Source organism: Terrapene carolina, unplaced genomic scaffold, assembly GCF_002925995.2.
Source record: "Terrapene carolina triunguis isolate 2854851 unplaced genomic scaffold, T_m_triunguis-2.0 Scaffold58, whole genome shotgun sequence".
Classification (NCBI taxonomy): domain Eukaryota; kingdom Metazoa; phylum Chordata; order Testudines; family Emydidae; genus Terrapene; species Terrapene triunguis.
In genome coordinates this window covers 68,324,470-68,346,575 of record NW_020664409.1, presented here as the reverse complement: position 1 = coordinate 68,346,575, position 22,106 = coordinate 68,324,470, and the positions used below count along the sequence as shown (strand labels likewise).

Here is a 22,106-nt window from a genome sequence, read left to right as displayed (position 1 = left end):
AACATATGGGGTGGACAGTCGAGTTTTCCCACACTGCCATGAACAAAGGGCCAGAGTGGCCACATTTTGGGAGAGTGGTAGGAAGTCTGCAGTACTCCAGTGAGGATGCTGGAGCCCCAGGTTTTGGCCTGAGTTAAAATATTCTTCATCTAGGGTCAGCAATCAGTGTAGATGCTCAGACCCTGGTTTCTCAAACTCAAGGTTAGCTGACTCAAGTTCCACTGACCCTGGGCTTCCACTGCAGTGCCGACATACCCTGGGAGACTTCTTGGCTACCTATTTATTATAACTTCAGTAGCACAAAGGGCCCTTAGGACAAACCAGCATCTTGCCCTTGCATCTGAATTCTACTCATATCATAGCATTGATGCTGATTGTTTTCTTTCATTCCTTTCCAGTACTCTTAACTGTTCTTCTTTTGTCTTAATTAGCTCATCTCAAGGCCGTGTTGTAAATGAGTATACTGAAGCCCAGCTGCAAGAGATTGTCAAAAAAATGAGGGCAAGGACATCAGCCTATAAAGAAAAACTGACTGACCCACTACAGTCCTCTCCTGAGAGCAGCCCTACAACTTGTAAGTTGCTTTAGTTCTCAAAAGATAACTATTTATTTGGTGGTTTAAAGAGGAAAGTCCTATTCTGAGAGTTTAAAATGCTGGAAGATAATATTTCAAGAATCATGGATCAACTCTTCATTTGGGATAAATCAGCATATCTCTACTGAAATCAATGGAGCTGTGTTAGCAGTGGCTCTCAACTTTTCCAGACTACTGTACCCCTTTCAGGAGTCTGATTTGTCTTGTGTACCTCCAAGTTTCACCTCACTTAAAAACTATTTGCTTACAAAATCAGACATAAAAATACAAACCTGTCATAACACGTTACTGAAAAATTGCGTACTTTCTCATTTTTACCACGTAATTATAAAATAAATCAATTGGAATATACCGTAAATATCGTACTTGCATTTCAGTGTATGGTATATAGAGCAGTATAAACAAGTCAATGTATGAAATTTTAGTTTGTACTGACTTTGCTAGTGTTTTTATGTAGCCTGTTGTAAAACTAAGCAAATATTTAAATGAGTTGATGTACCTCTGCATACCCCCAGGGGTACATATACTCCTGGTTGAGAACCCCTGTGTTAGCTTACAGCAGCTGAGAATGTGGCCCTATTTAAACCCATTGAGGCACCTCATTAAAAAGTTTTAATAGAGGTAAGTCTCCAACTACGACTGTTCAGGATCACCATTTTCAAACTACTTTCTAGATTCATCTCAGTTATTTTATCTGTATTCCTAGGGATCAAAGATATATTCCTTTATGTTATGGGAAGGCATATGTGGCAATATGCTACATGCGGGCACATAGGTGATACTGAGATGAGATATCTTTTGTAAAAGTAAACAAAGTTTAAGGTCTGGCGATAATCTTCCGGCACCATTAAATATGCCAGGTATGTAGGTGAGAATGGGATCCGGCAGCACAAGGCAATACATCTCACCTGAAAATAATTAAACATAGTACTGATGTTATTCCTCTTCAGAAAAAAGCTTTGTTTTCTTCCTTTGCTCATATTCTGCATTTTTTTCAGAAGCTATTTATTGATCTCCTGAATTCTAATAAGTTGGAAAATATAGCATGTAGGATGAGTGTCAGGATGAGTGTCTAAACTATTATAAACTTTGCCAGCTAAGAAAGAAATGGTCAGATTTTTTTTAATTACTTCTGTGTCAGTTAACCTATTACCCCTCTCTCTGGCACTTACATTACTTTATTTTTTAAATTATAGATGGTCCAGTTTGCCAATTTACTACTCATACTCAGTTCTGTCTTACTCTGCAAGTTGCCCCACTGAAATCAAATGACTACTTTTAGAGTAAGAAACTCAGCTCAAGTGTGGCAGAACGGGTCCCAGAGCAATTCTATCCCATCCATGGCAAGTTTACAACAGTTATGCAAGAATAAATGCCTGGGTGCCTCCTGCCTTACCCCATCTCAATTCTGCAAGTGTTTAATTGTACAAGCATTGACTGTCCAGGGAAAGATAGTGTAGTATCACGTTTCCCTCTGTGACACCCAGCACTAAATATCCCGTTGGTGTTAGCAGGAGTGTGCCTGCCTATGTCAGTGTGAATTTATTCTCCAATCTGTTTTCTAACTGAAAACAGAACTGAAAATTGTAGCAGTAAACACTAAGGAGTCGATTGCATGGCCTTTAATACGTTGGGGCTCTCAAGATCCGTCACAAGAGTGACAGTGTGCATGTCCTTGTTAAATGTTCCCTTCTGTGACATTTGCATGCTTAGCTCCATCTAAAAAGAAGCCTCCGCCTCCACCCCCACCAAAAGAAGAGAAAAAAGATGAAGAAAAAAAAGAGGAAGGTGATGCCAAGCCAGAGGATCATTACTGTGACATGCTGTGCTGTAAATTCAAGAAACCACCATTGAAAGAATACCTGAAGAAGATGGAGCTACCAGACAGTATAGATGCATACACAGGTAAACCGAATGTAGTCACACAAAGGAAGGTGTCAAAGGCGGGATAAAAAAAATTATTGCTTGTGTTAAAGTAGCATCTGGATGCCGTATCTGAAGTCAGAGCCCCACTGCACAAGTACCTCCCTGAAGAGCTGTCAGTGTCAATAGCCAAATGGTGAGAGTGAAAATAGAGGCACAAAGAGGCAAGGTGACTTGCCCAAGCTCACCAGCAGAGCTAGGAATACAAGTCAGGTCTCCTGATTCCCAATCCAATGCCTGATCCTCTAAGGCCACTGCCCCTGCAGTGCTGAAATGTCTTGGAAGCCTAACAAAGAGTTGTCGTGAAAATCCGACTCTACCCAAACTGGACAAGTTTTATAAGTACTCCCAAAAAAAGCCCTGCACAGGTATTTTTTGTTCAGTCTCTACCTTTTTCCCATTTTAAAGCCCTATTTTAAACATAAGTGAATCCAGCTCTCTTCCTTTAATAAATTCCATGTGTGACTCCTAGCTCTTACCAGACTCCTTTTAACAGACCATGCTGTGTTATACAAGGCAGAGGGTGATCTTCTCTGCTCCACAGAAACTGTTCTAGCTTAAATCCATCTAACAGGTTTGTTTCTGTTTTTAACTATAAGGGTTGGGATCTTTCAGAAAAGTATAAGTGTTCTGAAACCCACAAGTCAAAACAGTGAAATGAGTGAACTTCCACTCCTGAGTTTGAAGTGTTACACAGGTTTTTGACTGTAACTCACTAATTAAACTCAATGGTATTCTCATGTCTAAAATGCTGCGAAACATTCTGAAGACTCAGAGTATGTCTACACTGCAATTAAGAACCCATGGCTGGCCCATGCCAGCTGACTTGGGCTTGCGGGGCTCAGGCTAAGGGGCTATTTAACTGCAGTGTAGACATTCGGGCTTGGGCTGGAGCCCAGGTTCTAACGAAATGGGAGGATCCCAGAGCTCAGGCTGCAGCCGGAGCCTGAACGTCTACACCACAGTTAAACAGCCCCTTAGCCCAAACCCTGAGAGCCCAAGTCAGCTGGCAGGGCCAGCCACGGGTGTCTAATTGCAATGCAGATAGATCCTTAGAGATCTGTGTTTACGTGGCGTGCATTGTTGTAAACTACTATAAGGAACCTTTACAATGAATAGTTACTATGAACTGGAATAATCCCTATTTCTTTCTGGATATCTGGGGAAAGCAATTATAATTCCATTTATAAGAGTCTGACAACAAAAATGCTATAAGGTTATTTCTCTAGTTTTGTCTAGGTAGGCATGTAGATAGTACTCTAGCTGAAACCTGGGGTACCACGAAGGAGGAAACAGTAACATTAGAGTCTTTTTTTTAAAAGATCTCCTTCCTTAGCAATATGTCATAAGTTTTCAGAAATGTTATCTCACCTCATACTACATAGTGTTCATATTGCCCCTCATATGTTCAAAGCACTGAACTGATATGAACAGATTCATCCTCACATCACTCCATGAGTGAGGTGAATAAGTATTACTGTCATCAGCATCCCTGTTTGACAGATGGGGAAAAGGCAGAGAAGTGAAGTGTCTTACCCAAAGTTACACAGCAAGGGAATGGCTTAGTCACGATTAGAACTCAGGATTTCCTACCTCCCAGGCCAGTGTTTATTCCTCCAGATCACAATGTCTGGTACATTTGCAAATTGCTCTGCTTTCCTTGGAGGATGAGCCCTTTGTTCCCAAACAGAGAGAAATAAGAAGATGATGATTTCATACTGATTGAGTCACCAGCTCCTGTTTTCTTTTCCAGATCGCCGCTATGTAGTGTGGCTCCTGATTGTTACCATTGCTTATAACTGGAACTGCTGGTTCATTCCACTGCGCTGTGTGTTCCCAGTACAAACACCAAGCAACATATTCTATTGGATCCTCATAGACACCATTTGTGATATTTGCTACTTGTGTGATCTGTTGGTGTTCCAGCCCCGAAAGCAATTTGTAAAAGGTGGCGATATAATAGTAAGTAACAGTGGGAAGTGGAATTTCCACATTTGCTGTTGTACTTTGAACTATGTTATTAGACATGAAGCAGAAACTTGTTTAAACCTCAAATAGACTTTTTCTTGCAAGGCACACCTGCGCTTCTTTATTTAGCCAAGTATATTTATGTGCTTCTGCACTGATCTTCAGCTCTTTTGCTTTGGAAAAGAGGCAACATACATTTCATACTGTACATGCTACACCAGTATTCTGATTACACACAACAGCCATTGAAAAGTTGAAGGCGAATTCAAAAGTGTCACATGATAGCAGCAAGGTCAGATTTAAAGCTCTTACTCACCCAAATTACACAGCTGGAAAAGAGCAACTCAATGCAGCTTCTCTGGCAGCTGAGACCACATGGAAATATAGCCAAAGAAATGTGTCTGAAATTTGCAACTCTCCACAGAGTCACTCATATAGTACAGATGTTGCAGATGAAAACAGAGGCTTTTCTACGAGCCCAATTTTCTACGCTTCAATTACATATGGGGAACATGGCAAAAGCATATACAGAGGTCACCTAAATAAAAGCTTTGGCCACCTTTTAACATGACAAACTTTTTCCTTACAATATCCTTTGGTTAGAGATTTACTATTCAATTTCCAGCCTTGCAGCAAGTCTCAAAAAATCTGAAGTCAGTGATGAAAAGAAGGAAACAAGTAGAGACTACTTAGCTATCAAAAACATGCATCTGAAGAAGTGGGGTTTTTTACCCATGAAAGTTTATGCCCAAATAAATCTGTTAGTCTTTAAGGTGCCACCGGCCTCCTCATTGTTTTTAAGCATCTGATAGTAAGTAGAGAGGGCACTGATATTGACAAACACACTTCATCTAGAGCTGCATGAACAGAGTGGCTTAGGAAGGACTGGGATGTGGCAATTTATTTGAGAGGAGCTAGAAAATTCACTGAGGAGGGATCCATAAAGCCTCTGCTGAACTAAGGCTGGCAAAGAATATCTTGCAAAGTCAGCTTCTGAGTAAACTAACCATTTGGCCTACTATGCTCAGGTTGCATTATTCTACCTGGGCTCTCCTCCAGTGTCATTTCAGCCTAAGAGAATTTTCAGTACAACAGTATAATACTGACTGATTCCATCACACTCACTCACTTACTTCCTGACGCAGCTGAAATTCAGCAAGATTTTAGCTTCAGATTCCCCAGAGGTTCTGTGAGAGCAGAATGTAGGGCTCTCCATGGTGGAAAAATTGCCAGAGAGAGAGCGGGGGTTGCAGTGGTACAAGGCACCTGCCACCTCTCTGCCAGTGAGTAGGCTCACAAGTGACTAACACAGCCAAAAAATATCAGTGCTGCCAAGACAGCTAGGGGATGCACGGGCTCAGCACATTCGCTGAGCCTCCACTAGTGGGACTCCTAGGGAGACCCTGGCAACACTTAAAGTTAGGAAATGCTGCCTTCAATTGAGAGAGAGAGAGAGAGAGAGACCCCTGTGGAGTGTAGTGATGCTCACTGGCATGAAAAGATGTAGTTTCCACCATCTTATTGAGATATCCCCTCTCCTAGAACTGGAAGGGACCTTGAAAGGTCATCGAGTCCAGCCCCCTGCCTTCACTAGCAGGACCAAGTACTGATTTTGCCCCAGATCCCTAAGTAGCCCCCTCAAGGATTGAACTCTCAACCCTGGGTTTAGCAGGCCAGGGGTGACTCTAATCCACCATATCTGAAAGCGAACTGAACACAAGCAAACTTTGCTGTGCTCTACCGCCTTAGAAATTTTGAATCTACTGAAGAGTTACTGCTGATTTTCCTGCACATGTTCCCAATCCCAGTCTTGGAGCATCACCTTCCAGTAAACATGGGACCTGCCTGCAAATTTCAGACCCAAATGTGGACTTTTCCCTTTTTCAGAGGCATTCGGATCTGAGATTTCGGTTGGGCCCTTCTCCCCCTTGCATGATTACTTTGTTTCAGTAGCAAGTTTAATAAACAAATGAAATTAACATGCAAAAATGAGCTTAGATGACATCAGATATCACAAGTGCACAGCAACAAGAAAATTCAAAACCGAGGGTATGTCTACATTGCAACTGGAGATGTAATTGCGACTTGGATAAGCATCCACAAGCTAGTTTTAATCTAGCTAGTGCAGCTAAAAATAGCAGAAAAGACACAATGGCACAGACCTCGGCACAGACTAGGAACATGAGTACATAGTGAGGGGTATATATTGGTTTGTACAACCCCCCCGTCTCATCATCACTGTTATTTTTAGCCACACTAAATTAAAGCTAGCTTGTGTATGCCCACATGAGTTGCAATCACACTTCCATTTGCAATGTAGACATACACTCAGACTGGTATTTCTACCTGTAACTTGGAACCAGTTTTAACTCAGTGTTTTTGTATACTACACTGCACCTTCTGTGCTATAGGCTATTACTTAAACTCTACTTTCAGGTCTCAAATAGACAATGTGTGTCTATATTAATTGTAGTGCAAAGAAATATACTTTTCCATGCCAAGTTAGTCATTGACAATCCTTCTTAAATCCCAGTAAACTTGAGTTTTGTGAATAAGGTTAAAAGTGTAGCATAATGAAGACCACTTTTCTTTTACTTGAAGCTGTTTGTACAATTCATGGATTTTTAAAACCAGAAGGGATCATTATGATCATCTAATCTGAACTCCTGCATTTCTCTTAAAGGTGTGAAGTGATAATAAGGGAAGATAAAAAATAGTTCTGCCTTGGTATGGAAAAAACCCTTATGATTTTAAAGTTATTTTAAAAAACACCTCTGATATAAATACAGTAAGTATAATAATAGATACAGTCCTTTGGAGACTTCTGATTAGCCTTTCCTAATAAGGTATTACCGTCAGTTCCCATGGTGAGCCATTTGAAAATAAATGTCTAATCATTATTAATGAATTCAGTGTTGATTGTTATAATGCTAATGATAGTGCATTTATTTAGCTTTCAAAGGCCTGATCCCTCTCAGAGATACTCAGAACTAGTCCCTGCATGTGCCCTGAACCACCGAGCTTTGCCACTGACTTTAATGGGTGCAGGGTCAAACTCTGGCCTGAACATTCTCAGGGACAGGGTTTTGGCAGATTTTTCTTAACTATGCTTTTTTCCCCCCTTTCTTTATAATTTTAGTCAGACAAAGTAGAAATGAAGAAACACTACCAGAAATCTCTGAGGTTTCGGGTGAGTAGGTTGTGTGCTACTTTAGAGTTGCTTCAATGCTTTAAATTTTAGCCTTGGAGTTCCATGCTCCAATATTCCTTGTAGACCAAGGAATAATACTAAGAGTCAGTGACTGACTGTCATTTTAGCTTCTCACCAATTAAATCAAATGCAATGCTCATAAATATTGTTTATCATTAATAAAATATTGCCTTTGGCTGTATGACTCCCATTGACTGCAATGGGAGATAACTCTGTGAATGCATTAGATTCCAAAACTATGGCTCAGTAGAGATTTGTTAAAGAAAGAAGCCAGTGCCCAGCTTAAAATCAAATGGTAACTTTAATTAAGAAACACTAGTATGTACTTGTGATAGTAACACATGGTCTTAAATAGTAGATATCACCTTGGCTCCACGCAAGTAAATCTAAAACTCCTTCTAACTTTTAAAACTCAGTGCCTTCGATAAAATCAAGGACCCATTTTATTTTAGGGCAGTTATTTCATTTTATTCTGAAATGTAATTTTCTCAGCAAGAGTGAAAAGACACTGTACTAAAAGTTACTGAGCCACAGGTCCCCAAGCACCTCTGAAATTACAACCTACGGCTCTGCTCCTGCAAACACTTTTGTACATGCTCCACTTTAAGCTCACAAGAAGTCTCATAATTCCAAAGGCAGGGCTTGAATGCCTCAAGTTAAGCGATGCAGAAGTGTTTGCAGGATCAGAACCCAAACAGACCGAATACAAACAATGGAGGAGGGAAGGGATTCAACCTGAAGGCAAAGTGATGGAGTGGGTATATTGGACCTGTGTCTTAGGTTTGATCCTGCAAGGTGACGAGTGCCCTTGATTTTTACTGAAGTTAGTGGGAGTTGATGGTTCTCTTCAGCTCCCAGGCCTGGGCTACACTACATTTTGGAATTTAATCATTAATTAAATACTGACTAACTGTCACTGCATATTAAAATGTATGTGTCTAAATTTTGCCTTTCCTTCTGTGGGTGCATTAGAGGAGAGACAGTGGCCAGGGGAAACTCCTTCCCCAGTCAGTACTTTTTTTTTCAGGAGTCAGGTACAATCCATCTCTCAGCACTGGGAAGAAAAAGGATGGAGTCAATAGCTAGTGGTTAACGGCATTTCTCAGGGTGGAAGCATTTTGGGGGAGGTTGAAGGCAGGGTTCTGACCTCCATGAGCCCCTTTTGCTCCCTCACCACAGCAGCAGCAGAGTAGGGTCTAAGCCAGGAGCCACTTCCAGGAGCGGCTCCTTTTAAGACACAGCACCTGGTTCAGGGGTCTCAAACTCCCGGCCCATGGGCCATCTGTGGCCCACGAGCCTCCCCAGTGTGGGACTCCAACAGTTTTGGGCTGAGTCTCTCCCTTGACCCCACCTGCAGCCCCCAGGTGCTCCCCCCTCAGGGGCCCCGGCAGCGCAGCGGAGCTGAGCAGCATCTGCCTGCTCATTCCAGTGGCTGCCGGCCCCTCCCTGCGGTATAGGGGCGGGGCAGGGCTGTGCCTCCATGCGCTGCCCCCGCCCCGAGTGCCCCTGCGGCCCGCCCTGCCTTGGAGCCCCAGGTATGCGCCGCAACCCCAACCCCCTCCCAGAGCCTGCATCCCAACCCCCTCCCCCCATACTCCCTCCCACCCCCAAACTCCCTTCCAGAGCCTGGACCCCCTTCCCCTTCCCACACACCCCCTCCCACCCCAAAGGTCCCTCCCAGAGCCTGCGCCCCATCCCCACACACCCCCAGCCCCCAAACTCCCTCCCAGAGCCTGCACCCGGTCCCCGCACCCCCTCCCACCCCCAGACTCCCTCCCAGAGCCTGCGACCCATCCCCACACACCCCCAGCCCCCAAACTCCCTCCCAGAGCCCGTACCCCAGCCCCCCTCCCCCACCCAAACTCCCTCCCAGAGCCTGCATCCCCTCCCCCCACATACCCCAGCCCCCAAACTCCATCCCAGAGCTGCACCCCAGACCCCCTCCCACCCCCAAACTCCCTCCCAGAGCCCAACCTCTCACCCCTTCTGCACCCAAACTCCCTCCCAGAGCCTGCACCCCAATCCTCTACCCCAGACCTCCTCCTCCACCCAAACTCCATCCCAGAGCGTTAGGCAGGTGGGGGGTGGAGTTTTGGGGAGGCGGGTTCTGGGCGAGTGACCTTGGCCCTCTGGGAGGATTTGAGGACTGGCACTGGCCCTAAGGTAAATTGAGTTTGAGACCCCTGACCTGGTTGGTACAGCTTCCTTTCTCTCCCCAAAGCAGAGTTTCCACTTGGAAAGAATCAGGAAGAAAAAGAGGGAACCGCATGTGAAAAATACACTTATTGGAAGGCACACCGAAACTATGATAATGTGGGCAATAAACGATCCTGAATGGGATAGAAGAGAATGGTTGCCTTGGAGGAAGCGTTGCCTACACCTGTTGTATAGTTATAGCAGGGAGTGCCCTTCCTCGTGCTCCCCACAGGTCCCTGGAGGTATTATGGCTTTGAAAATCATAATACTTCTCAGAAATGATTGTGAGGTGAGCCATCACCCCCTCTCCTAAACCCTCATCATGTTTCAGGTTCATCAGCACCATAACTGAGCCCACATCATTTAATTATTAAGAGCAATGCTACAGGTAAATATCTAAGACATTGTTAATAATCCTCAGTAACTATATGAAAATCTGAGACGTGTGGATCTGAGACGTGTGAAGTAAGGGCAGAAGAAAGCTCCTGGTGTTTTCCTAGAGATGGTGTTGCTTGTCAGTTACTCAGAGATAGATGGACACTGTATGTTGACTGTTCAGCTTTCATGTGCAATGATTATTAAATCTAGCCATGTTCACTACAGAATGTAAACAAGTTATAGTCATTGTCAAGTCTTAATTGAACTGTGCTCTTCAACAGCTTGATGCGGCATCAGTAATACCAGCTGATGTTTTATACTTCATCTTTGGATTTAACCCAGTGTTTAGAGCAAACAAGCTGTTAAAGGTAAGACCAGAGAATTTATTATGAATGCTCGTCCACTGGAAAATATGAAAAGTTTAAAAACTATTGAAGATTTAGTATAAATATTTGGGAGTCTTTAGTTTCTGATTTTGTGAATGTTTCTAAGAATCTAAGCTACATAATCAAACTACCACCAAATAAATAAGTAAAATATGTTGTTTTAATAATAGGATAATTGTTCTGGTTATTTTTCAGCTGATTTTACTTATATTTACTTTCTGACTTGTAAACAATATTTCTGTGATCTAGACTAGTTTGTTTCTACTAGTTTAAATTGAAATTGTTTTAAATACCCTATTTAATTTGCAAAAAAACATTTAAAAAACCAGTTAAGATTGCTAAATGAGAATAATGTACTTACTGCTTACCTATCACATTACTTACAAAATTCAACCACTTAAAAGCAAGGGAGTGGATGGTTAAGGACAACATATATCTTACACTGCCCATTTAATAAAAATAAGCATATTTTTCTTATCAAGTGCAAGAAATGTACAGCACCCAGTATGGAGGGGGTGGGAAAGAGACAGATTATAACTCTGCCCCATCTCTACATCACCTTGCAGAACAGGTCAGCTGTATCATGGGAAGGTGCAGCCTGCACAGCCCCCTGCATCAGCCCAATTTTTTTTGAGCTGCCAATAAGGCAGTGGAGCACCACATACCCACCCACCTCCCAACTCAGGCTAGTGGCTAACTGCCACCCTTTGGCCCTGGCATTTTACTATTCCTGCTCTTGAAAAACTCCCTGCTGAATTAGTCAGTGTCAAAATCTCTCTCTTTGTTACGTGTACAAAGCACTTTTCACATTATCTAAGCACTGCACAATGGGAATGGCATCTGTTATAGTGGCAAAACCCTTTCTGGAAGTCTATTTTATATGCAAACGTATGCTAAAGATTTACCTAAGGAAATAGCTTCCCTTATCATATTTAGTAGCCCTATACTGACTAAGAAATTTGGGCTGGTGAGAAGGGGTGTCATTGGTTTGATTGATTTTTAATGTCCTGACTGGCAACATGGAACCAAAATGGTAAGGAAGAATGTAAAGCAAAATGCTATATAACAGGGGTCGGCAATGTTCGGCACGCGGCTCACCAGGGTAAGCACCCTGGCGGGCCGGGCCAGTTTATTTACCTGCTGACGCGGCAGATTCGGCCGATCGCGGCCCCCACTGGCCGCGGTTCGCCGTCCCAGGCCAATGGGGGCGGCGGGAAGCTGAGGCCAGCACATCCCTCGGCCTGCGCCGCTTCCGGCCGCCCCCATTGGCCCAGGACGGCGAACCGCGGCCAGTGGGGGCCGCGATCGGCCGAATCTGCCGCGTCAGCAGATAAATAAACTGGCCTGGCCCGCCAGGGTGCTTACACTGGTGAGCTGCGTGCCGAACGTTGCCGACCCCTGCTATATAATATCAGGCAAGTAAATTTGTGCTAGACAGAAAACAGCAAAAAGTACCTGTTAATGTTTAGGCGTATAGCAAAACTAAAGTAAAAAGAGTTAATGTGGGAGGAATTCAACACAGGAGTAGATTAACTAACCTTTAAAAATTCATCATGAGACCTCAAGTGATGTTACAGTCTGGGATACCCTCAACTAACTAGGAAATGACAGGGATTTCAAGAAGAGGGGAAAGGATTTTTTTAAATGATTAATTTACTTTGGCAAAATTATGTTCAGCCTAAGCAAGTACATTTTTAACTGAGTAAAAAGTCATTCAGCAACATCATCAGTCATCACAGTAAATGGCAAGCAGGCACGTCATTTGCTATGGGACAAAGAGGTCAGTTGCCCCTTCCATACGTTGGTTTGCCCCCACCCCCAGACTTTTCATAGGTCTGTATGCGCCATTTTTTGCCTCCACCAACTTTATACGTAATTATATCCTGTAATATTCTATATGCCAACATAACTTTGCCCTGCTCCAAATTTTACTGAAATGACTCCCCTAATGACAAGACATCATCCATAACATAGCTAATAGGGACAAACAACACCAAAATCTATGCTGAGCTCAATTTTTCATTTTAGCTTCACAGTTCACCTTTAAACTAGATGTTTAAGGAATGTCAGACAAGTGAAAAATACATTATTTTCAAAATATGTATGTGAACCAATGTCAGTCCCATTAGAAAAATATATGTTATAAGGACCATGGTTCGATTGCTTTTATTTGGTTTCCGTCTAGCATATGGCCTTCTTTGAGTTCAATGACCGGTTGGAAGCTATCCTGGATAAAGCATACATCTACAGGTACGTGAGGGGTAGACTTACAGTATGCAAAGGTTGGCACAGAATTTCAATCATTGTCCTGAACATGCGGGAAGAAAGACAAGATGCCAGGCATGAATTTTCCCAGTCCCAAAAAAGGCAACTAATGCAATGACTACAACAGACCAAAAAGGGGAGAGAAGAGCTGTTAATCCAGGCATGAAAGGGGGTTCAGGTTGGAGGCACAGGGTACCCTCCCCCAGGTATGGAGGGGTTAATGGCTTACTTGAGCCCCACCAGCCCATCCACTGGCTCAGATGATACCTTTTCTCCACTACTGGTCACCCCAACTCCCAACCCCAAGGGTGGGGGGACCCTTAAAGGAGCCATTGCCCTTTTTCCCACCAGTCCAGACAAAGCCTTTTTGGTTGTGGGGGTTGCATTCTGTCTCCCAGGTTGTCAGTCAAGCACAGTGTTGAATATGCTAAACCCCAAACGACTCCTCTCGGTTATTTTTTAACTGTCTCTCTTCATTATAGGCCCTGACCCTACAAACACTAATGTATATGGGTAATCTTATTCATATGAGTTATCCCATTCCATTCAGTTTGATTGGCCTGCTAAACCCAGGGTTGTGAGTTCAATCCTTGAGGGGGCCACTTAGGGATCTGGGGCAAAATCAGTACTTGGTCCTGCTAGTGAAGGCAGGGGGCTGGACTCGATGACCTTTTGGGGTCCCTTCCAGTTCTATGAGATAGGTATATCTCCATATATTATTTTTTATTATTATCAGGGGCACATGTCACCACACCAGACAGAATCTGAAGACCCATAAAGGGTTTATTTAATGGGATCATTATTGGAGACTTCCTTTGCTTATGTCTGAAGTAAGATTCTGTGTGGTAGTTTTCTGGCACATAGCAGCAGTCATGATACCAAGGTTGTCTGAATGTTTTTCTTTATGCACTGCTTTCACCTTGCCTTTGCTATGTACAGAATCTTCCTCCAATCACCCTCTTAGCTGAACATGGGGTGAGAATCAATGCAGCATAGACCTTGGAGAGTGGTGACTTTGTGCCTTCTTTATTACAGGCTGCTCTAGGAAGCAAAACAGCTCCTAAATAATAGCACTACCCTATGGGCTGCACTGTGGCTAAGAATGCTCATAATGCTGCTCCCAACTTAATCAGCCCCGCCCCCTCGCCCCCAGTCGTGCAATGTCATTTGCCTTATACCACGTCTTGTGGAGGGTGGCTTGTAGAGCAGCACAGGTTGCCGTATGTAATGCCCGCAGCCGGAAAAATTTCCTCCACGCAGCTCTGGGGCTTATATGGTTCTTGTATGCTGCTGCCGTGGGAGCAAGAATCCCTTCCATGACACCTTGTTATATTTCAGACAATTAGATTTAAATGATAGACTTGGGATTCTTGCATTACAAACCAAATATTTTATGAGATTTAGGCACAGAAGTTACATTCAAAAGGAAGGGAGAATATTATCTGTGTGTTACAACCTAATACAGGGGTCGGCTACATTTGGCACGCGGCTCGCCAGGGTAAGCACCCTAGTGGGCCGGGCCAGTTTATTTACCTGCTGACGTGGCAGGTTCGGCCGATCGCGGCCCCCACTCGCCGCAGTTCGCCGTCCCGGGCCAATGGGGGCGGCGGGAAGCGACGCGGGCGAGGGATGTGCTGGCCGCGGCTTCCCACAAAACAGAGATTGATGTCGTGGAACTTCATCTTATGTTTTTAGCTTAATCTTAAGTATTTCTTAGGTGCTTATCATCATGGTATCTAGATGCCATTTGAAATTAAAATTCATAGGCCCATTTACTGCGCTTGACCAGTGTGCATGACTCCCTTGCATTTCAAAATCCAGTTCAAAAATACCTTCCTTACCTGAAACCTTTGAAGAAATTGCTGTAGCTAATTTCACAGACCTTGTCTTTCCCTCTTCCCCACCCTCTTCACTCATTTAGCACCAGATTCCTCTCTGTTCTGTTAGCGCAAGGGCCTTCTCCTGTGCAGCACCTACCAGATGAAGCAATCTTGCTACAGCTCTCTATATGGACTCTACATCTCATCTCATTTCCAGTCTCATCTTAAAATTTATTCTCTCTTGCCTTGCCTAGACCTTTTAATTTCTTCCTCTTTAGGATTTACTATTTTAACTCTGTAACCATATTTATAAATGATATGAGGTGTATTGTATAATAATCGTCAACACTTACGTGGTGCCATCCATGCAGATGCTTCACAAACGTTAATTGATTATACCTCACAAGTCTCCTGTGAGAGAGGTACGATAAATATTATCCCCATTTTCCAGATGGGGCACAGAGAAAGTAAGTAGACTTGCCCAGGGTCACATAGTGAGTGTGAGAGCTAGAATTAGAACCGACATCTCCTGAGGTAGCTACTAAACTACATTAACCTCTTTGCTGAAGGACTTAGGATATAGTTTATATAAAAGACAATATTCAAATCAAAATTGTGTTGCATGCTCAATGAGGGCACCATATTTCCCTTTTTAAAAAATTGGGTGAATTACGTGCTCAAGAGACTGAGGAACCAAAAGTAGGAACGGGCATTTTGCAAGCTTCCTCATGCAGCTCTCAATACACATAATTTCTGACCTGAAACACCTACTGCTCCAGCCCTGAGCCTGTCTTCAGCAGAGTCTACAATACATTGATTCATACCCTACAATCCCATTAATACAGTTTCACCTTTCTATAAACATTTATAACCAGTTAAACCAATGGTTTATGAAGTCCTAAGAGAAACATAATTTAGGAATGACCCTGCATCAACTATTCTATGAAGGTGATTCATTTGGCCTTTGGAGGAAGGCAGAGGCAGGAGATGGCACAGTGGAAAAACAGCTAGCAAATACCAGTCAAGATGCTGTATTGCGGCAAGTAATAGCCAGTATTAATACAGCTATTGATCAAAATCAGGGAGTTCCATAGTAAAGGGAAAATAAAAATAAGCTATTTTCCAGGAATTATATCAGCTGTGATTTGCAATATGTTGTCCTTTACAGAGTCATTCGAACAACTGGATACCTGCTGTTTATCTTGCACATTAATGCATGTATTTATTACTGGGCTTCAGATTTTGAAGGAATTGGCAGCACCAGATGGGTGTATGATGGCAAAGGAAATATGTAAGTCCTTCTTTTGCAAAAGATTTTTGTTGATTTTTTTCCCAGCTTTGCTTGCAAGGTCTGCCCTTATTTTTATAACTGCTTGGATAGCTAACTTTTAGCACCATTACTGCTGATTGTGGGTAATGAATGGTGCTAATTATTTGGAGGGCAGGTGCAGTGAATAATTATTTTACCACTTTCCATTTTTATGGGTTTATGAGTCAGTTCTAACCACTAACTTAATTAAACATTTAAAATGCAACGCGGGTCATAAATTAAACTTACTTTTAGGTATGCACATGGGAAGTGTTACAATCATTTGAAAGAGTCAGGGGAGTGGAATTGGGACAGACTATACTTCAAGGAAGCATCATGTAATTTAATATAACATTTTACCCCCTCTAGACTCCATGGTTATTGGTCTGAAAGAGGTCCCACAGGGTTTCTGTCATTTTCGACGAAGGTCATGCTTAAGCATGTGGTAAAAAAAATCTCCAGTGGGAAGGCGTAGGTATTGGCATACTCTGCCAATGGCTGCTCACAGCAACTGTGGAACTGGTGCCAAGGAATAGCTGTTAATTAAGATGAAGGAAAGAAAGAAGGAAAAATAGCAAAGTTATACAGTATATATTGTAGGTATAGATGTATAAAAGCATTTGAATTTCTTTCAAGGACAGTGATAAATTTAAAGCTACAGAGACCTAAATTTGTCCATTCGTTACATACTTTGAAAAAGAACAGGAAACTGGCAATGTAAGTAAGTCTTAATCCAGCTGTAGCCATTATCTTTAATAATGTGCAAACATGGAGCATTAGCTTGTGATTTTATCAGACTTAATGAGCAATGCAATGTTAAGCAGGGAATCAGCATTTTGATGGGAGATCTGCAAAAGAAACCCAGATGCTGCAGAAAGTGGAGTAGGCATATTTGAGGATGGAAGATCATATGGAAGGCAGTATTATTAATCAATGATTATTAGTAGTAATTAGGTTATTTCTAAGAAAAAATAAGCTTCAGTATATGCCTTAAGTTTCCATATCCCACTACAGTCCTGGGCTCTGGTCCTGCAAACAGATAGTCCTTCTGAACACACTAGGCCTATTCATAAAATTAAAGCTAAACACGTGTAATTATTGATAAAATCAGAGCATCAGATTGCCAGGATTCTGACAAGAATGAGTAAGAGTGAATTTCAAGTATAGATGTTTAAGTCAGTGTCATTCTTGATTTACTTGCCTTGTAATTAAGGAGGGACCTAGACAACCAGCTCCTGCCTCATACTGATTCTGGGCAACATAATGAGTGCTCTGTCAGTAGAGAACTTACTTTGTCCTTTAAAATTCTAGTTTCTTCTGGAACGGACAAGAAGACAAAAGCAGAAGGTCTTCACATTTTTGGTGGACAGAAATATTTTATATTTACATTTAGAAGACCTACTAGTTCTTCTTTGAGTGGTTGCAGATACGTAGTTCACCCAGGTATGCGCGTGCCTAGTACACCGAAGCCAGAGAACTGTGCTTAGCAATACCCATCAGGGCGGTGCTTGCGTTCTCTGGCCCTAGAAGCCCCTCCGTGGCTATATAAGGCTGGTGCTGCCCTAACCTACCTCAGTTTCTTCTCACTGCCTGCAGCTTGAATCAGAGCATTCAGTGTGGTGTTCACCTCACATTTGTTATCACAGTGTTTCAGTGGTTGTTTTTTTTCTGTAAATAGTTAGTTTAGTAGTACCTTAAGTGTCACGTAGGTATTAGAGTTTAGTCCGGGGTAATGCCTTCTCTGGGTTTCAAACATTTTGCACTGTGTGGGGTGGCTATATTTACTAGTGACCCCCACTCGATGTTTCCTGTGCCTTGGGGAAGAGCACATTAAGGAAAGGTGCACTGTTTGCTTGTCCTTTAAGAAGAGATCTTAGGTGGCAAGGGACTTGCGTTTGAAGAAGCACCTCATGGAGGAGGCCCTGAGGTCCACTTCAGCTCCAGGGACTGCCACAGATCCTCAGGTTCCTTCAGAGAGCTCCTGAGCCAGTATGGACTTGGGGTCCATGTCCGGACTCATTCACCCAGGAGGAAGAGGGATCATTCCCCTTTCTCTGGTTCCCCAAAGAAGAGAACCCATAAAACGAACCTGAGGCTGCTCCAGAATCTGAAAAGATTCTTCTTCCTCCTCATCTAGGAGGAATGCAGACTGGCATGTGAGTCTCCCAGTAAGTGGGAAAGAGCCAGGTCGTCAACCGACTCTGTACCATCAACTCCAGTACTGCTCCAAAGTTGTCCGTTGAGTCTGATACTGATGACAGTGATGTCGGCACCAACAGTCTCCACACTGCCAATGTATCAGGAAGCAGTGGAGTTGCTGGGCTTGCCTGTTCCTGACTCACCACTCATTCAAGAGCATTTGACTATGGTGGTCTTGCCTTCGGCGTTGTTGGCACCCCCAGCATTGGTGACCGACTTATCAGTGTCAGCACTATCATCTACACTACCTCATACCCAGGGCCCTGGGTTTCAGTCAGCTTCCAGTTTGATACTGAGGAGACTGCCAGTGCAGATGCTATCTTCAGTACCAATGACAATTCCAGTGCAGTCTACATCTGGGGGTCTGGTACCAACTTCATTTCAGTATGCCATAAGTCTGGATGAAGCATGCGCTGCATCCAGAGCTGACTGTAAAGATATCTTGGTCCCCACACGGCCTTCTGCAATAATGATGGGGTCTATATTCTTCCGTAAATTGCACTCAGATCAAGATGAGTGACATCTCCATATGTTAGAGGTGAAGCAGTGCTTGGTGTCCTATCTGGAAAGGACTAAACCATTTTGTTCATCACCTTGGCTTTTTGTCTCCTGTGTGGATTGAATGAATGTGCCACCATTCTCCACAAAGACAATTTCCCAGTGGATAACTTCCTGCATTATCATGGCTTTTGAAGTAGCTCAGGCTACATTCCCACAGTCAATATAGGCTCATTTCACAAGATCCCAAGCGACATCCATTGCATTTCTTAGGGCAGGTCTACACTATGGGATCAATGCTCTGAGATCGATCCACTGGCAGTCAATTTAGCGGGTCTAGTAAAGACCTGCCAAATCGACTGCAGATTGTTGTCCAGTCGATCCCTGTACTCTACCCCTGATGAGAAGAGTAAGGTAAGTCGACGGGAGATTTTCTCCCATCGACCCCCCCACAGTGTAGACCCCATGGTAACTCGACATAAGGTACGTTGACTCCAACTATGTTATTCATGTAGCTGGAGTTGCATAGTGTAGGTCAACTTACCGCGGTAGTGGAGACATAGCCTTAGTGATGTTTCAATACTGGTCATCTGCAGGCCTGCTACATGGTCTTCCATACATACTTTTGCCAAACATTATGCATATACCATGGCATCTAGGTTGGACGCAAACTTTGGGAAGGCAGTTCTGCAGTCATTGTTTAAGTGGACTCTGACTCCCACCTCCTGAGAGTACTGCTTGTGAGTCACCTGAGCAGAATGCACATCTGCATCCACTCCAAGAAGAAAGGAGGGTTACTTACTGTATTGTAAGCGTTGTTCTTCAAAGTGTGGGTGCAGACGTATATTCCACAACCCACCCTCCCTCTCCTCTGAAGATGACCTTTTACAACACCAACATATGATCTCACCGCTATTTCCGTGTATCATTGTACTTATAAAGAAGGAATCAGATGTAATCAGCAATTTATTTCATATGTGCTTGGAATGCACCAATGTGTATTTTTCAAATACAGCTGATTCAAAAGCATTGCACTGCACTGCACTGAACATTTCAACACCTAACTTCTAGGCGACTAGCCAACCAATGGAAGCCACAAACGCTGGGTTAGACACCTAGGCTCCCTCTGTAATGCAAGGGGAGAGAGAGTCACCTGAGAATGGGATCTATAAAAGCCAGCACACTAGGTGGGGAGCTGCCTAAACGAGGCAATACCAGATGACAAGGAGAGGGATGGGTTCTAAGCCCCAGCACCCTCTCAGAGTTAGTGGCCCAAGTCTAGGCTGGAGGAAGATACCTATCTCTGCTTGGGATCCACAGAGGGAGTCTTTCCTGGAGTCATGTGCCTAAGCTGTTTCTTGCAAGAACAGAGGCAGCACATGCCTAACTCCAGACCAAGCAGCTGGGTGCTGGGATGAGGAGGAGAGGCGGGAAACCCCTGTTCAAATCCCTTGTCATCAGGCAAAGGGGGGAACTGGGGGGGCTCCCACATCCCAGGTGAGTTCCCTAACCCCTGGCTAAAAGTTATAACGGAAGCCACTGCACCCTCCTTCCCCAGCTATTTGGTGTAGAGCTAAGTGTGGATCCGGCCCGGCAGGTGGGAGGTGGGGGCAACATCTATCTTCACCAGTGTAACTCGGTGCTAGTGTACTCACCACTACGAGCCCTCTCGTGGGCAGGCATGGTGCCACAGCTCTCACGCCAGGATAGTGCCCCCTTTTGGCAGTTGCTTCAGCACTGTGGTGTTTTCTCTGTCAGGTAACTCAATCCTCCGGTGGGGTCACCATCTTTAGTCTACCCCTTCCAGGTCCCAATTGTCCAAAATGTCCTTAACAGAAACAGAACAAAATTTCTGCCCTCTCTGGGGCTCTACTTCAGAGAGTCCTCAATTCTGTCTGCAGGCCCCGTGCTGAGCTCAACTACCCTTCTGAAAGGCTTGTAACTCCCTCTATGGGGCCAGTGGGGGAACCCAGCCTCACCCTGAACTCTGGGTTCCAGCCCAGGGTCCTGTGATGCACAGCTAGTCACAACCCTCTACCCACATAGCAGTTTTCCCTAGGCCAATGCCTACCTGGCTCTTTCCTCCCTTCTGAATCTCCCAGTCTCATCCCCCGTTATTCAGGGTATCTCCCAGGCCTCCCTGCTGACTCCAGGACCTATAGGTGCCTTCTGGCTCCCTGCAGTCTTTTCCATCCAGCCTTTCTCCAGCTGGTCCTCTCAACACTTAAATCTGACTCCTTTTATACAAAAGTCAGCTGATTCCTTTCAGGTTTTCCAGTCAATAGGGCAAGCCACCCTGTTACAACCTGGTTTGAGGATCGTGCTTGAGCTTAGGCATGATAAAGGTCTCTGGGCTTGTGCCCGAGGCAGCAGTGCTCATGCAAAAACATAGGCACCTAGGGAACTTTTGCAATGAGAATTTAGGCATCAAAAGGGTTAGGTGGCAGCTGAGCGAGGATGGGGGAATACAGTGGTGCCTAAATCTTAGGCACCTAAGTCCCTTTATGGATCTGGACCTGAGTCAATACTGAAGCAGTGCTCCAATATTAAGAGGATACCATGCTAATGGAGGACATATAAAGCTAAGGTCCTGATCTCCTGTCATTAAAAATGCTGTGTCATTTTTGGTAAAGAGTAGGGGTAATTTAGCCCAAGTAGCCTGGCTTATTTCTATTGGGTAATTGCATTTTGCTTACCTACAATTTCCCCTGGGGATACGGCTTTCTTCACTTTGTTTATAAAATTATATAATATTGATATATAAACTTCAAAGTCAGCCCATAGGTGAATGCACTTTGGTACTGAATTAAATGATTCTTCTTATTCTTATCTCACACTTATATTACAGTAGCACTTAGGGGTCGATATATAACCCAGTCTTACTAAATGCTGAGGGTTACCTGCAAATAGGTATCCTGCAAATGGGTGAATGCCTCTTGCAAGGGGCTGACAAGCAATCGGCAACTTACAGGACTGGGCCTGTGATGTTAGCTGATTGTTGAATATTTAAGGCTCTTTTGATCAGAGGCATTGTGTGAACATCAGTTATTATTGCAGATTTACTGTGAATTTAAACATGTCAGACAGTTCTTGGAACATTTGCCTCCTTAGAAAGCAGAAACCAAGAGCAACCTAGAAAAATAATTAGAAAAACAGCCAGCCTCACAGCATGTGTTATTAGGCTCTGAGCCTAGTAATGCATATATTTCCTTTCATGTACCAATCAGACTTGCCAGCATTTTAAGAAGGAAAATATTTCAGTGGTCTCAGACCTACAGAGTGATAACAGACTGATTAAAATGGAGCTCTTGCTCACAGTCAAGATAAGCCAAACAAGGTTTCGTAGTTAGTTAAAAAG

The 22,106-nt window shown here is 43.6% G+C and overlaps 1 protein-coding gene across 1 annotated transcript in view; it reads left to right on the top strand.

The window, feature by feature from the left end:
• Positions 1-22,106, top strand: part of CNGB3 (cyclic nucleotide gated channel subunit beta 3) — a 116,703-nt gene that overhangs the window by 59,589 nt on the left and 35,008 nt on the right. The window contains exons 4-10 of the mRNA XM_029913349.1: positions 432-574; positions 2,309-2,500; positions 4,272-4,480; positions 7,626-7,676; positions 10,553-10,639; positions 12,843-12,907; positions 15,911-16,033. Of these exons, the coding sequence (XP_029769209.1) occupies positions 432-574; positions 2,309-2,500; positions 4,272-4,480; positions 7,626-7,676; positions 10,553-10,639; positions 12,843-12,907; positions 15,911-16,033 (870 nt within the window). The remainder of the gene's footprint in view (positions 1-431; positions 575-2,308; positions 2,501-4,271; positions 4,481-7,625; positions 7,677-10,552; positions 10,640-12,842; positions 12,908-15,910; positions 16,034-22,106) is intronic.